Genomic DNA, 14,207 nt, shown 5'->3' on the forward strand with positions numbered 1-14,207 from the left:
ATTTTCTAACAACCAGTAAATACCAAATATACCCAAATATCTTTTTTACCTGGTGGCATTTTGCACTGAAACCTAACATTAATACCTTGAGCAAGGAAGCAGCTTTGATACTGCAGTATCTCACGTCGTGCTGCAGAGTTTAATGTCTTGAAAATGGGCCTGATTTCGGCTGTGTCATTTGGGTTTCACTGGCCACTGAACTGTAAGTCGGGGAGAGAGCAGCAATTGCTGTCTGAATCTAGGCACTTTGTCATGGGTGCCACACGGTGTAAATTGATGCCGGCGTTTGACAGAAACTATCGAGCGCTCAAATCTCGCTCTGCCTCGGTAGACGTCTGCGGGTCTGTTAACAATCTACAATGTGAGTCAGTGTTGTATTGGCTGATAATTTGGGGCTAAAAGTAATGACGCATCTGTTACACACCGGATTTCGACAGCAACCGATGTCGTGCCACCAATAAGTATACCATTCCTTACAGTACAGTGGGTTAAACATTTCGATTCCCCTGAAAGAGTTTTTAAATAGCTTCTGTTGCAGAGGGACTGGGGAATGTACAGATAGATTAAAAGAAACAACCCAGAGGTCCATTTTCATAATTATGTTTTGGTGCCAAGCCTGACTGCTTGGCTAGCACTCTTAGAAAGGGAGGGCGGGAGGGAGAGAGAGAGAGAGAGAGGGAGAGAGAGAGAGAATGCAAAGAGAAATCAATACTTCAGTTGAAACAAGCCTATAGCTGCTTTTTGTTTTATTTTTTTTCGGGGGGAAAGAGGAATGGAGAGGAACTGTGAGAGAGACATTCTGGCCCCTGTGGCTGCAGCACCAGCTTGAGCAAAAGGCCAAAGATGTTGTAAGATGAACAAACTACTGTGCTACCTACCTGGGAGACACAACTTTTTGACTGTATAGGTGGTAGCAACACCCCCTGTGCGAGCGAGTGCTCGTAGCGAAATGAAGAGAAATCAGTCTAGCCAGCCTTTGCTCCTCAAGACTGGAGCAAAGCAGAGCAGCAAGACACCAAGGCCAATAGGAAGTGTGAATACAGTAGTTGCCCTCTGCCTGAGGGAAAGTGAGTCAGCCATTTGTTCCCCTCTCCCTTCTTTCTTTAATGCCCTGCCATTCACAGCGATGTGAACAAGAGAATCCAATATCCAGGACTCTAAATTGAAGCTGTAAGACGCTCATCTAGTGCATGTGCACACACACATATATACACCGTATATCCTTGTCCCAAGTCAGTTCTGTCCAGCTAGCTTTATGATTTGTTTATATTGCTTTCAATTACCTCTCTGTGTCCCTTGTTGAGCTCAATAAAATTTTATATTGTGGATATTATTCTCTAGGTGCCCATCCTCTCTTCCTATGGCCGTCTGCATTTAGTCATTCAAATTTCAATGTAAATAAATCACGTTTTGAAGCCTCTGTGTATGTGGCCACTGAAAGGAACCGCCGGTCCTTGACATTTAGCACTAGTAAGGGGTGAACAAGCACAGTACGGACGGACTGCTGCAAACAGATTGCTAGCATCTTCTTTTGTATTACATCAGGCGCCTCCGCTCTCCTTTCCGGTGGTGTGTACATGTACGTCTGCAGTCATGTGCGTCTGCACTTGTGTGGACCGCGTTGTCAACCACCCCTCGCTGCTGTCTCGTGTACAATTCTCACCTCTCCCCACCAGCAGTGTTGGTTTACCTCCCGAAGCAGCCTGCGGCAAATTATCATATTTATCGAGAAGCCAGCCATGGTATTAGCAGGAACACCCGTTCCTCAGCTGCGGCTCCAGTGAAACGACCACTGTAAATCACACTCTGTCAGCCTCCCATGCAAGCTCTGTCATGGTTGTCAAGGAGACCGTGATGTGATTGTGACGGCTATTCTGTTATGATTCAAAATCATGGACTCAAAAGAAAAGAAAATTGTTTTCTTGTCTTGGTGAAAGCAAAAAGGTCAACACCAACATGTTAAATACAATTTTTGTATTTTACTTTATATTACGTCTTCTTAAGGGACTAAAAGTCCTTATTAACTACAAGTAGTAATGGGACATTACATCCTGATTAATAGTTATCTTGAATATGAGGAATGGCTGTAAATCAGCTTCTGCTGCTTATATATATCTTTTTTATTATAAAGTAGGTTTAAGTGCTATACAAATACTAGGAAAATATATAAACGCTCAATCCATGGAGAAATATGTTTCATAGTCACAGAAACACCAGAAACCAGAGTTTCTAACACCTAGCCATCATCTATAAAAGGTCTTCTAGGTTTGCAAATATGGCATCATCAAAGTCATAGCGAGAAAACGGAAGACTAACAGATTGTTTATTTTGTGAGCTTACAATTTTCAGGGTCTATGTTGGTGTTGTGGTGTAGTTAGTTGGACCCAAACGCAGGACACAGAGCCAGGATGCAACTGAGGGTTTATTGCAGTAGTACTGTTGATGGAGATGGGTTGAAGAGGGAGGATGAGGAGGAATTGAGAGCGGCAGAGGAAGAAAGGAAGAGTAGGTTGGCAGGCAGGCCGAAAGGAAACAAACAAGCGTTAATACAGGTTACAAGAACACATGGACAAGCTTGAGGCCTGAGCGTAGCTACCACAGTAGTTGACACAACAATCTGGCAACGAGTGGGAGACGAGCCGGGGTTGATATGCACGAGAGGTGATGAGCTGATTGCTAGTGGGTGTGCTAGTAGGCAGGGTTAAGGTTAGCAGCAACACGGGAACGAGACACAAAGAGGAAGACACAGGAGAACACGAGGGAGATACAGGAACACGGCCGTGTTTTTTTTATTCAGTTTTGGATTTTACATTTCAGTTTTAATTTTGAGTTGTTTACCGGGAGCATTAAGTGTTTTGTTTCTGCTGAAGTTTCACCGGCTTTGTCAAAATCACTCCTTAAGGCAGCTAAATATTTCAGATGCTGCAGTGTTGATCATTAAATGAATGGACGAAAAATAAAAAACTCAAGGTCTAACTCTAACCGCCTGCATGTCTAAATGAACAGAAACCGAACACAGCAGCCACTCCATTAAAAGTAGTGCTGTCAAAAAGCAAGCTTAATTACCCAACACACTGAGGAGCAGCATTAAACACATTACAGCGTAATTAATGGAAGTCTTTTTTCAGTGAAAGAAAGTCATGTTATATAACTATAATCGGTGAACTACAGAGTGGACTTTCTCATTTCCTCCTGACTTCCGCTGTGCCCCTTGTGTGCACCCCCACCTCAGTTACACTCACCTGCACATGTTCCTATTGTAAACGTTTGGTCAAAGGGGATGTGTTCGATAGCTGGAGCTGACCTAGAAGCAGTTTTGTTAAGGATCCATGACCGTATGGAATCGGGTCAGTGAACTTCCATGTTGCCGGAAAAGGGCCCTCGGTGGATGTCTTAACCTGATTCTTTTTAAACACCTCACAGTTTAGCAGCGCTGAATGAAAAACTCTGACTAGTGAACACTGTCTTTTATTTCAAATAATGAGAGACACTCTTTGTTTCGCTGTGTGTCGCTTGCATTTGTGGTAGCGACTGCATCTGTATGCATGGAGTTGATGAACCAAACCAGGGGTCTGCGGGGAGGCGGCGTGTGGGGGAGTGTAGGATTGTATCCCAGTCTGCCACATATTAGTGGACCTGTCACTTAGTAAACAGTGACTTAAACTCATTTCCATTCTGAGTTAGGAAGTGTAGAGAGAACTCCTAAGTGCATTAGAGTCACTCGCAATTTAGGTCCACTTTATCTCTCTGGCGAGGCTGGGTGGGGTGATGGGAAAAAGGTAGCAGAGGGAGCAATTAAACAGCAATCGGCAATCAAAATGACTCGCGGAGCTATTCCCTAATTTCAGATCATGTTTCTTCCTCACCGTACGAGAAAAGAATAGACTGTTTGATTGTCTGTTATATTGTTTTCCCATATATTTTGCAATATTAAGTATGTAATGATTGATTAAAATGGTGTTCTCTGTTCATTCCACTTCCTGTGATTACACACGTGAGATTACAAAACATGTGTCACTCAATAAGGAAAAGGTTGTTATTGTTTATGAAAATGAGTCATCCACCAATCAAGAACTGCCTTCATCTGAACAAGATCAGAGTGTCGAAGAGACATTACAACCATTATCATGGCGAACATGTTCTGAAATCTATTACCTTTGTTCTTGTTATTTCTTGTTTAATATGCGGCAAGGTCTGGCAGGCCTTTTGATGTAGTTGCGAGCCCGGTGGGCATTCTTCCTGAGGCGATACGCACTTCACTCCTTAATAGGGATTGATTTTCAAAGGTGCGGTTTACAGTCAGGCACCGCAGGTCGTTGACTCCTGCTGCTTGATATCTGTAGACCTGACCTCCACACAACCTTGACATCTGGGGATCACCTAATGTGATGCACCTTAACCCGTTTCTGTCACCTCCGGTACACGCGTTACAGGCGTCGCCGCTGGGCGCTGACGGCTCCTGACTAAAACAAATAGAAGTACTCCTGCGAGGGTGGGCCTGTAATTGTTTCACAGTCTGCATACTGTATTCCCTCGTCACGTGTTCTGCTCCATCCGTGTTGACAGACTGATTTATTTATTGTGCTTCGCTGCTCGTGTGTGTGCACAAGTGGTAGAGAGGCAGAAAAAGAGCAGTGAGAGATTCAGGTGCATTTTAAAAAGAGAGTCCCAGCCCCCATCCCTGCAACAAGTGAGCATCTAGATGACAGACTTTTAATAGGACAAAGTGCTCCTGTGTTACATCACATAACTTATGATGTCATCCCCACTGATTGCTTCTTCCACTCTCTTTCTTCTCCTCTTCAAGTCCACTTCCGGCTTCTTCCACGGGCAAAGCTGTTGTGTCCAGCACCTTGGCTGACACCGGCTCTATTAGTCGTTCTTGAGAGTTTAGTAACTGGACGGGAGATTTGTGTGGTGTAGCCGCCCGAAAATGGCTGTGGAAATGGCATGGTTTACGGGGGCGCTGACCGTCCTGAGTGAAGCAGGGAGAGAGTCTTCTTCTGGCTCGGCTCTCCTGCTCTTTGGCACGGCCACTCAAGTGTTCACTCCATCTGGAACGATCAAAGATATTTAAAAAAAAAAAGTAATTTGTCAAAAGTTTTGGGCATTACATAGGGAATAATAGGTAGCTACAACAAAGAGGAGATTCATGAGATTTTGTGTAGATAAACTGAATATGTGCATTGTGAGCAGACAGTGTTAAATAGCAATAAAGGGAGACTTGTTAAGATGTTATTTAATATATTACCATCATCAGTGCTTTCTGACAATAGATTTTAGGTTCTCGGTAACCCGCTGCATAGAAAAAAAAATGGGAAAAAATGACACTGTCAGATCTATTTTCAGTTACTCAGCTCCATTTAGGTGATTTAGATAGCATACATGAGAATGCCCATCTCTCCGACTGCAGTGGAAACCTTCATCAAATTAGAATTGAAGTGATTATCCAGGGCAGAGCAAAAGGACAAAATCGATAGTTCTTTGTTCGAGGCTAAAATGAAGAATGAGCATTCAGCAGGGATCTCTCTCTCTCTTTCTCTCTCTCGCTCTCTCTATTGCTCTCTCTCTCACACACACACACACACACATTCTTTGAATTGCATATTCTGTTCCAGCATCCTTGACCGTATCAGCATTAGGCTTGCGCGGTGTAGTCTCAAACCTTCTGTCTTGGTTTTTCCCTCCTCTCTTTGTAAAAAAAAAAACAACAAAACCTCAAAGGAGAGGCACTTCCTTAGATAATTGCAATTAGTAGTTTTGGCTGGATGTTGCAGCATTGGCCCTGGCCCAGCTCTCTGTGTCGGGGTAAGAGGGAGTGGGAGTGGGCCTGTTGGGCATGTTTCCAGCCTCCAGAAAGCCCTCTGCCCCCTTTGCCTCACATGGTTCCAGTGAATCCTCACATTGGCCGCTGGGCCTGAGCAGAACTAGAGAAAGGAAACTACAGAGTGAAGACAGAGAGAAGGGATTTGCTTTCTGCTAGTCAGGTACCACAATTATTCTGTAATTGGGGAGGAAAAAAGCTAAATGGAAAGTGCTGAACCTTTGTCCTACTTCTTGAAAGCCTGCTACTTTATGGAGACACAGCAAATGACACATAATGGCTTTGCAATCCGACGAGACTTTCAGTGTGATTTCAGTTTCAGTCCACAAACTTACCAAGTTGTGTTGGAACAAAAATATCACGCCGCGAACATTCTCAAAATAGGTCAAAATGTATCTAGGAGAGATCAGACGAGACAGGAGAGTTTTACTTGCTCATACAATGGCAGGTGGTCTGTCAGTCAGAAACCAGGAGAGAAACCAAAGCAGGATGCAGCTGGAGTCCATTTGAGTAAAAGGAAAGTATAACTGAATTTTATGGCTTGATTTTTCCACCATTTTCTTTACTGAGAGTATTTTCTAGGAACTATACAGCATTCATTTCAAATTTAATTTGCAGAGATGAGGAGAAATTTGCAAACATGTCACAGCATAATAAAGGTTTCTGGGAAATGCTCTGTATAGTTTACTGTAATGTAAAGCAGTAAGTAACTGCAGGGAACATGAATTATGCTGGAATTGTTCTTTAAATTATAGGTTTTTGTATGTGATCCAAACCTCCTGCAAGCAGCCACTCACATTTCTGTGGAACACAGACTCTCAATCACACGCTGTTCTTCTCTCTCTTACACACACACATTTAACACACACACACACTGCTTCACATAAAGGACTGCAATCCATCAATGTGCTCATTGCTGTCATGAGTAAAGAGACAGAGCTCTAAGCAAGAGTCCTCTAACACAAATTTGATTTACCTCAATTTGCCTCAAACAGTGACATGTGAGCACTTGAAGTGCTAATACAGACTGGCACCTTTTGCTGCCAACAGGCATGTGTCTGTATAGCTCAGTTTCAAAGCCGGGGCTCATGCTGCAATCTGATTTACTTAAGGATGGTATTGGATTATATACAGAGTTTGAAGTTATGAAAATTAACTGTGAAACACAGTGATACTGTGGAGCAATATGACGCCTTCGCGTGGGAATACAGCAGACTGTGTGTGTGTGTGTGTGTGTGTTGCTGTCAGAAAATAAATTGTAGAGACATGGTTGTGGTTTCAAATATTCTATAGCATCTTTAATATTTTCCACCTTTTTTTTTAATTATTCAAACAAGCCCCGTTAACCAAACAGTATGTATGATAAACTGCATACAGACACCAAATCACCAAATCTTCAAATGCCATCAATCAAATATAATTAGTTTACAAAAAAATGAAGACAGATTCAGACATTTAGCGCTGCTCAGCCTGACGTACTGTTAAAAAAATAACCGTTAAAAGCTGTCTCTAATAGAGGAGTCAGGTTGGAAACATGTTATCAAGAAACCCTACCTTGGTAGAAGGACAGACATAAATCAAAATAACGGTTGTTTCATACATAAAAACCATCTGGCACCTTAATTATACAATAAAACACCTCTTTGCACCACCGAGCCTGGTAATGATTTAGGCACGCTAGTCATGGAAATGTCAACCTAATGAGTTAGGCTTTCTGTATACATATTGTGTGAACCTGGCCATTTTAGATCTGAATGAATCCAATTACCTCACAGCTATAGCAGCCTGTGCTATGTCACTCTACCATGTCACAAACATTCTTGACATGCATGCCCTCTTTAGTAATGTAATGGCAATCATTTAGAGGGCTGTGCCATCAGGGGTCTGTAAAAATGAGTTCCCACGCATTATATGTTGGACTGACACAACATGTACGTCATCAACCGCTCATCTATAAATGTATTCCCACCAACTGTGCAGCAGAAAAATAAGATTGCCACCCGTGTCGTCTGATTTGAAGCTGGCTCCTGCAATTAAAGACAAGACCAGGGGTGTTGGAGTATTTGAGCGTACTCCAACCTTTGGTACATCGTTTCCTACAACAATGACTTTCTAAGGCAATGTTTCATTTCTCTTTTCTGCACAGATAGCAATACAAAATTCAAACCATGTACTGTATTTATATTAGGGGTGGGATTCACCAGAGGCCCCAGGATACGATATTATCACGATACTTAAATCACCATTATGCAGTTTGTCAACATCTGTTTTATGTAATAAGATACAGTTTTTACTCTGTTCATCTCAGAGTTTTCATTCACATATATCTTGAGGTGAGAGATAAAGGGACCCCTTTGAAAATGGGTAACTTTGGAGCATTATTTAGCATTCTTTTGAACAAACTAACATGACATGGTCAGTACCAATCGATTCCTTAGGTTTTCTAGTTTCATATGATAGTATCTTCACTCTAGCTTTAAGACTGAGCTCGCTACAACAACAGGATAGTGGCCGGGATGATAATAGTTTAGATAATGAAAGATCGATACTTGACGTCCGTGTATCGATACAACATTGCCGCACAAAATACCTCGATACTAAGCTGTATCGATTTCTTTTCCACTACCCCTAATTTATATATAGTAGGGATGTATCTACTTTACATTACTACCCACCACATTACAGGATAGGTTAATATCATATATATCTCTGACTCTTTGGCTGCTGTAATTTTTCTTCCTCTCCATACCGGCTGTGAAGAGATTTCATCTTAATGCAATTCTAATGTAAGTAATGGGGAACAAATCCACAATCCTCCTGCAGAAATGCATTGTAACATTCAGCTGAATCTATAATGCAAGGCTCCAGATGTCAAAATTAGACAAGTGGATATCTACTGAAGTCTCCTTTGTACAAAATCCCATCTCCGCGTTTCCTTGCTGAGCTACAGAGAAGGGATAGTAACACAAAGACGAACTAAAAATACTAACTTTGAAAGATACTTGAATTGTCTAACTCAGGCTGCTGGCCGCGTGTTACCTTGGACTAAACTTTAGAATGAAGTCTTGGATGCGAAGTGGACTGGCGATTTTAGGACAGGATCTCTACAGCCAGTACTGACAGAAGGAACAAGTGAAACAACAAAAAAGTGTTTCAGTGTACATGTGGGACATGTGTATGTGTATGTGTACATGTGAAAAAAATCCGAACCAATGCTTTTCACTGGGAAGTCTGCCAGAGTGGGAAAGGCAAAACTTGGTTGTGCTCATGACCTTCAGGTAAAAAGCACTTGGTTATAAACGCTGTGTCCTCTTTTTTGCTTGCTTTATTCAGGTGGCCAACCTGGCTTGCTCCATCTCCAACAATGAAGAGGGTGTGAAGTTGGTTCGAATGGCTGCCACCCAAATTGACAGCCTATGTCCACAGGTGAGGACTTAAAAAAACACTTTCATCCCATAAAAAAAGCACTCTTTACACAAGCACTAGTCAAAATGTTTTGGTAATTATAAACTCCTCTGAATTCGTCTCAAAGGGGTTTCTTTAGAGAGTTTTTTTAGAAGCTGGAATAGCTAGAAATGACAGCGAAAGAACTGTGCTTTGCAGAATGGGAGGAAGAGTTGTGAGTAATGTGTAGGTGGACCTTGTAGTGCTGTTTCTCAGGATGCAAGCAAAGGAGGATCGATCCATTGTTTCCAAGGTTAACGGTAGGCCTTATTCACACGGGACCCAACATAGTAATGGAAAAGAGAGATGGAGAAGGCGGGCTGAATTTAAGATTCAAGACCTAATGTGCAGGCCCCACTATGCACACCTGCTGAGACCCACTTACTTAGAAAACTTGGGGAGGAACCGTCTCCTGATACCTCTTGGCAATGCTCAACACAGACAGATTAAAAAACATAACAGACACAGACTATGTGGCTGGGGAAGGAGGAACAAAGAGGGGGTGGAACAAAGAGAAATATTTCCATCTGTTCAGGGTAGAGTTAACCCCCAGTCCCTTATCTTCACACATGCAAACAGACACACACACAGACAAGCACACGACCGCAGCAACTGCCGTGTCCATATCATAGTGTCTCTTTTCCTACATCAGATTCATTTAACTAAAGCTAAAAAAAAAAACAAGAAGTGATAAAGAACAGGAGGGAAAAAAAAGCATGCTACTTCTGTTAAAAGTACACATGCCAGCTGTCATAGTGATATGATTAATACTGCCTGTCCTACAAGTCTGTTGATGTAAAGAGTCTCAGCAGGATGTTGCTTATCTAAAAAAGAAAAAGGAATATAAGGAAAAAAGTTGCCTTTTTTTATTTTCATAATTTTAAAACCCTGTGACGTGTTGATCTTTTTTGGCCTGAAGCCAAATGTTCTATCTTACATCGATCAGACTCTTGAAGTCAAGATACCTTTTTTGCAAAAGATAATCTTGCTCTCTTTAAGCTGTAAGAAATGGTACTTTGTTTTAATACATCCATGGGTTGTTCTGGACAACACAACATATGTTACTGACAATTGTGTTTACAGGACAAGCCTGGTGATATTTAATGTTTGTCTTATTGTAAATAAATCCTATGAAAAGACCAAAACCAGCAATTTGATCCTACAAACAAGTACTGTCCGTCTAGCTAAAGCCTGCTATAGCTCATTCCTCTGTATGAGATATAGACCTCTCTTCTTACCTAAAATCTATAAATTTCTTCATTGAGATGAACATGGATAGTGTAGTTTTTTGAGTCAATCCCACATACACCGCCCTGCTGTCATAAATACTCACTAGAGCACCAACGTGAAAGCTGAAAATATTCCCCAACATATGCACTTTTCACTCTTATTTGAGTAACGTTTGCCAAGCTGTTAAATGAAATAATGTAGCATATTTTTATAATTAAACTATGTATTTGTGATGAGTTTTTAAAAAAATCACATCTTCAGTAGGAAAGAATGGAGCTGAGAGCCACAGACAGGGTTGGGAAGTCAGAGAGTTTATAGTGACGGACTAATGCGTGATTATCACTGGTTTTAGGTTGTGTCTAGAAGATAACCTCCAAGTAGCGAAACTCTCACGAGATGGTTAAGGTTAGGCCTTGACCTTGAAGGGATAAGGTTAGGCATTGGCCTCTAATGGTTAAGGTTAGGCATTGACCTCAAAGGGTTATGGTTAGGCATTGACTTCGAATGGTTAGGGTAAAGATAAGTCATTGGGCAGCGAGTCTCACAAGAGTTTTGGCATGTTTTCGCAACATGTGGGTTACCTTCTAGACACGACCCTGGTTTTGGTGTTTTCATGGGATTTGTTGACAATAACAAAAATGTATAATAACGGCAGCCTTATCCTTTAACATAATACAGTATGTGTTGTTCTTTACGTACCTTGTGTAACAATGTTCCTTTCTTCTATGTCAGGTTATCAACGCTGCTCTCACTCTGGCTGCCCGTCCCCAAAGCAAGGTGGCCCAGGACAACATGGACGTCTTCAAGGACCAGTGGGAGAAGCAGGTGCGCATCCTGACTGAGGCCGTGGATGACATCACCTCTGTGGACGACTTCCTTTCTGTGTCAGGTATGAAACAGTACAGCACAAATTCTTCAATGATTGGCTAATAGAAGAGAACCTTCCAAGTTCAAGAAGTTTTTATGAATAAGGTTAGATGAAATGTATTCTAATTATAATATATTTTATAAACAAGTCATTCTGATTCAAGGGGAAACATGAATCATGACATTCATTTCTCTTTGCAAGATATTAATCATCAGCCAACAATATTGAAACATTTGAACAATTGGTGATGAATCCGAACATAATTTCTCTCAAGAAGAGAAAGCCTTGGGTCCCTCCATTTCCATTCACTGTCGTTCTTGTTTGTCTTCTCTAAAGAGAACCACATCCTTGAGGATGTCAACAAATGCGTAATTGCTCTGCAAGAGGGAGATGTGGACACTCTGGACCGAACCGCCGGAGCAATCCGGGGCCGAGCTGCTCGCGTGGTCCACATCATTAACGCTGAGATGGAAAACTACGAACCCGGGGTCTACACTGAGCGTGTGCTGGAGTCCATCAAGCTCCTGTCTGAGACTGGTTAGTGCACAGTACACAACGCTGGCGTGGCACAAGAAGTCACAGTTTAATGTATTAAAGTGTATTGTGAAGATTAATACAGCGTCCTTCACCCTTGTACTGCACTTGCATCAAACACTCTGCTACAACCCTTTTGGCAAGTTAAGCTACTTTCATGAGGAGTAGCAACACACACACGCACACACACACACACACACACACACACACACACACACACAAAAACACACGCTAGCACTTACATTAGCTTCCCAGTCTGGTCATTGACTTACAAACACACCTTAATTGCATGGATGCCCAATATCCCACAGTTTGGATCAGTGTCTTGGCTCTAACACAAAACTTGGACACCACCTGTTCCCTCCTCTGCCACTCTTGCCTCTCGTCCATTTTTCGTCTGTTATTTTTTTTTGTCCGTCACGTTCCAGGAGACCTGAGTTTAGCCCTGGGGCAGACCAGACATGTCTCAGTCCCACCTAAAGTGAAGATTGGCTCCCCCCAAATTTGACTTAATGCTTTTTCACGGTATATGGGGCATGAGGACGCAGTCGGGAGTAAAGAGTGAACTTTTAGAGTTGAAATGAAAGTGAGTGAAATAGCGTCACGTTGGCTTAGTATGACCTCTGAATATACACTATATAGCTATAGAGTTTTACGAGTTTTCAAGCAGAAGGCATCGTAGACCACAAGAGCGCAGGGCCCACCAATAGGATGTGCTATTATTGAGTGGAAGAAAAGTCATTTATGCTTCATTATCCTTTCAGGATATTAAAGGTGCTAAATGCGAGATTGGGAACATTTCTATTGCCTCTCAACAGCTCTGGACATGGCGACAGTTGAGCCAGCGGCTCGTAGCTAACGGTGCTAACAGCGCTAACAGTGAAAACAACGGCAACAATGCTGACAGGGCTAACAGTGGTAACCATAGGGGGAACCAGAGGGTTACACTTCCAACGGTGCTGTCGGTTGGGACGGCGTTATCAGTTGTAACTGCCTTATGGGAGCAATGCAGAGCAATGCAGAGCAATGCAGAGAGGCGGCCGTGAACTAGCCAGTGGGACACACTCACATGCATGAACATGCACAAGCACACACAAGAAGCACTATGGAGTTGTTTTTTCTTTTAGTGGGTCCCCATTTTGTTTACCTCATTCACATGCGTGGGTGACGCGATACACATTCTTAGCAATGGAGTCACACTATTCCGCTGATTTACAGGTAGCGGTAACACGCCAAGATATGCTGCATTGTACCAGCAAAAGTAGGGAAGACTGCAAGCTAGCAAACATGGATGTTAACAATGCAGGATTTAAAATATGCCCTCGACACATTTCTTAAAGGACAGTGTGTAACATTTAGGGGGATCTATTAGCAGAGGTGGAATATAATATTGATAACTATGTTTTCATTAGTGTATAATCACCTGAAAATAAGAATGGTTGTGCTTTTGTTGGCTTAGAATGAGCCTTTCAGATCTACATAGGGAGCGGGTCCTCTTCAAGACTCGAAAGAGAGACTTTCACATTTTTACGTTACCTGAAGGCCACCATAGTTCTCCTACGCACTTGGGAAACTGCGGTAATGTGAGCCGCCGAGTGTAAAACCGTGGTACCACCAGCTGCCGTCTGACTTCCGTTGCTCCTAAAGTAGTGTTGTTATGGTAAGGATGGCCTCTGAGCGAGCTGAACGGCGTTACCACCGTTTTGCACCCAGCGGCTCACGTTACCGCTGTCTCGGAAAGGGAGGAGGGAGCGGAGGGGTTCTCAGTTGGTTGCAATCTGCAACCACAGCACTAGATGCTGCTAAATCCTACACACTGCACCTTTAAATCTCAAGCATACACACAAAGCATTTTGGTGAGTAACACTGAATGTAAACATAAAATGTCTTCGTTTACAAGAAAAAAGATTGTAAATATTCCAACTTGATCATTTGGTTGGCGTTTATAGTAGTAATATTTAAAAGCAGAGTAAGCGGGAGAAGGTTAGAGCTGTTTTCTGTGTTAGAGTGCGTACACAACAAACTCAGAAAAGTATCAGTAGAAAAGAGTATTCGTTCATTTCACACAGGTGGTTCAGAGATTGAGAAGTCAGTGTTTCTTGTCATTAATGCAATCTTGTTTAATGTACTATGTTAGCAAAGAAGAAAGGGTCTGGTGTCTTTAGTTTCCTTAGAAACATTTTTGCTTTGTGAAATAGCTCCTCAAATGCCTTTAAAAATGCACCATTATGAAAGGAGACAGGATGAAAGGAACCAAGTAATTTAGAAATGACCTATCCACAAATGTGAAGTCGGACCACAAATCCC

General features: G+C 42.2%; 1 protein-coding gene across 6 annotated transcripts in view; it reads left to right on the top strand.

Annotated features, from left to right (window-relative positions):
• Window positions 1–14,207, top strand: part of ctnna2 (catenin (cadherin-associated protein), alpha 2) — a 375,732-nt gene that overhangs the window by 323,491 nt on the left and 38,034 nt on the right. For all 6 annotated transcript variants that reach the window (XM_037765878.1, XM_037765882.1, XM_037765879.1 and 3 more), the window contains 3 exons: window positions 9,158–9,250; window positions 11,231–11,387; window positions 11,703–11,903. In XM_037765878.1, the coding sequence (XP_037621806.1) occupies window positions 9,158–9,250; window positions 11,231–11,387; window positions 11,703–11,903 (451 nt within the window). The remainder of the gene's footprint in view (window positions 1–9,157; window positions 9,251–11,230; window positions 11,388–11,702; window positions 11,904–14,207) is intronic.

The sequence above is a fragment of the Sebastes umbrosus genome, chromosome 3 (assembly GCF_015220745.1).
Source record: "Sebastes umbrosus isolate fSebUmb1 chromosome 3, fSebUmb1.pri, whole genome shotgun sequence".
Lineage (NCBI taxonomy): Eukaryota > Metazoa > Chordata > Actinopteri > Perciformes > Sebastidae > Sebastes > Sebastes umbrosus.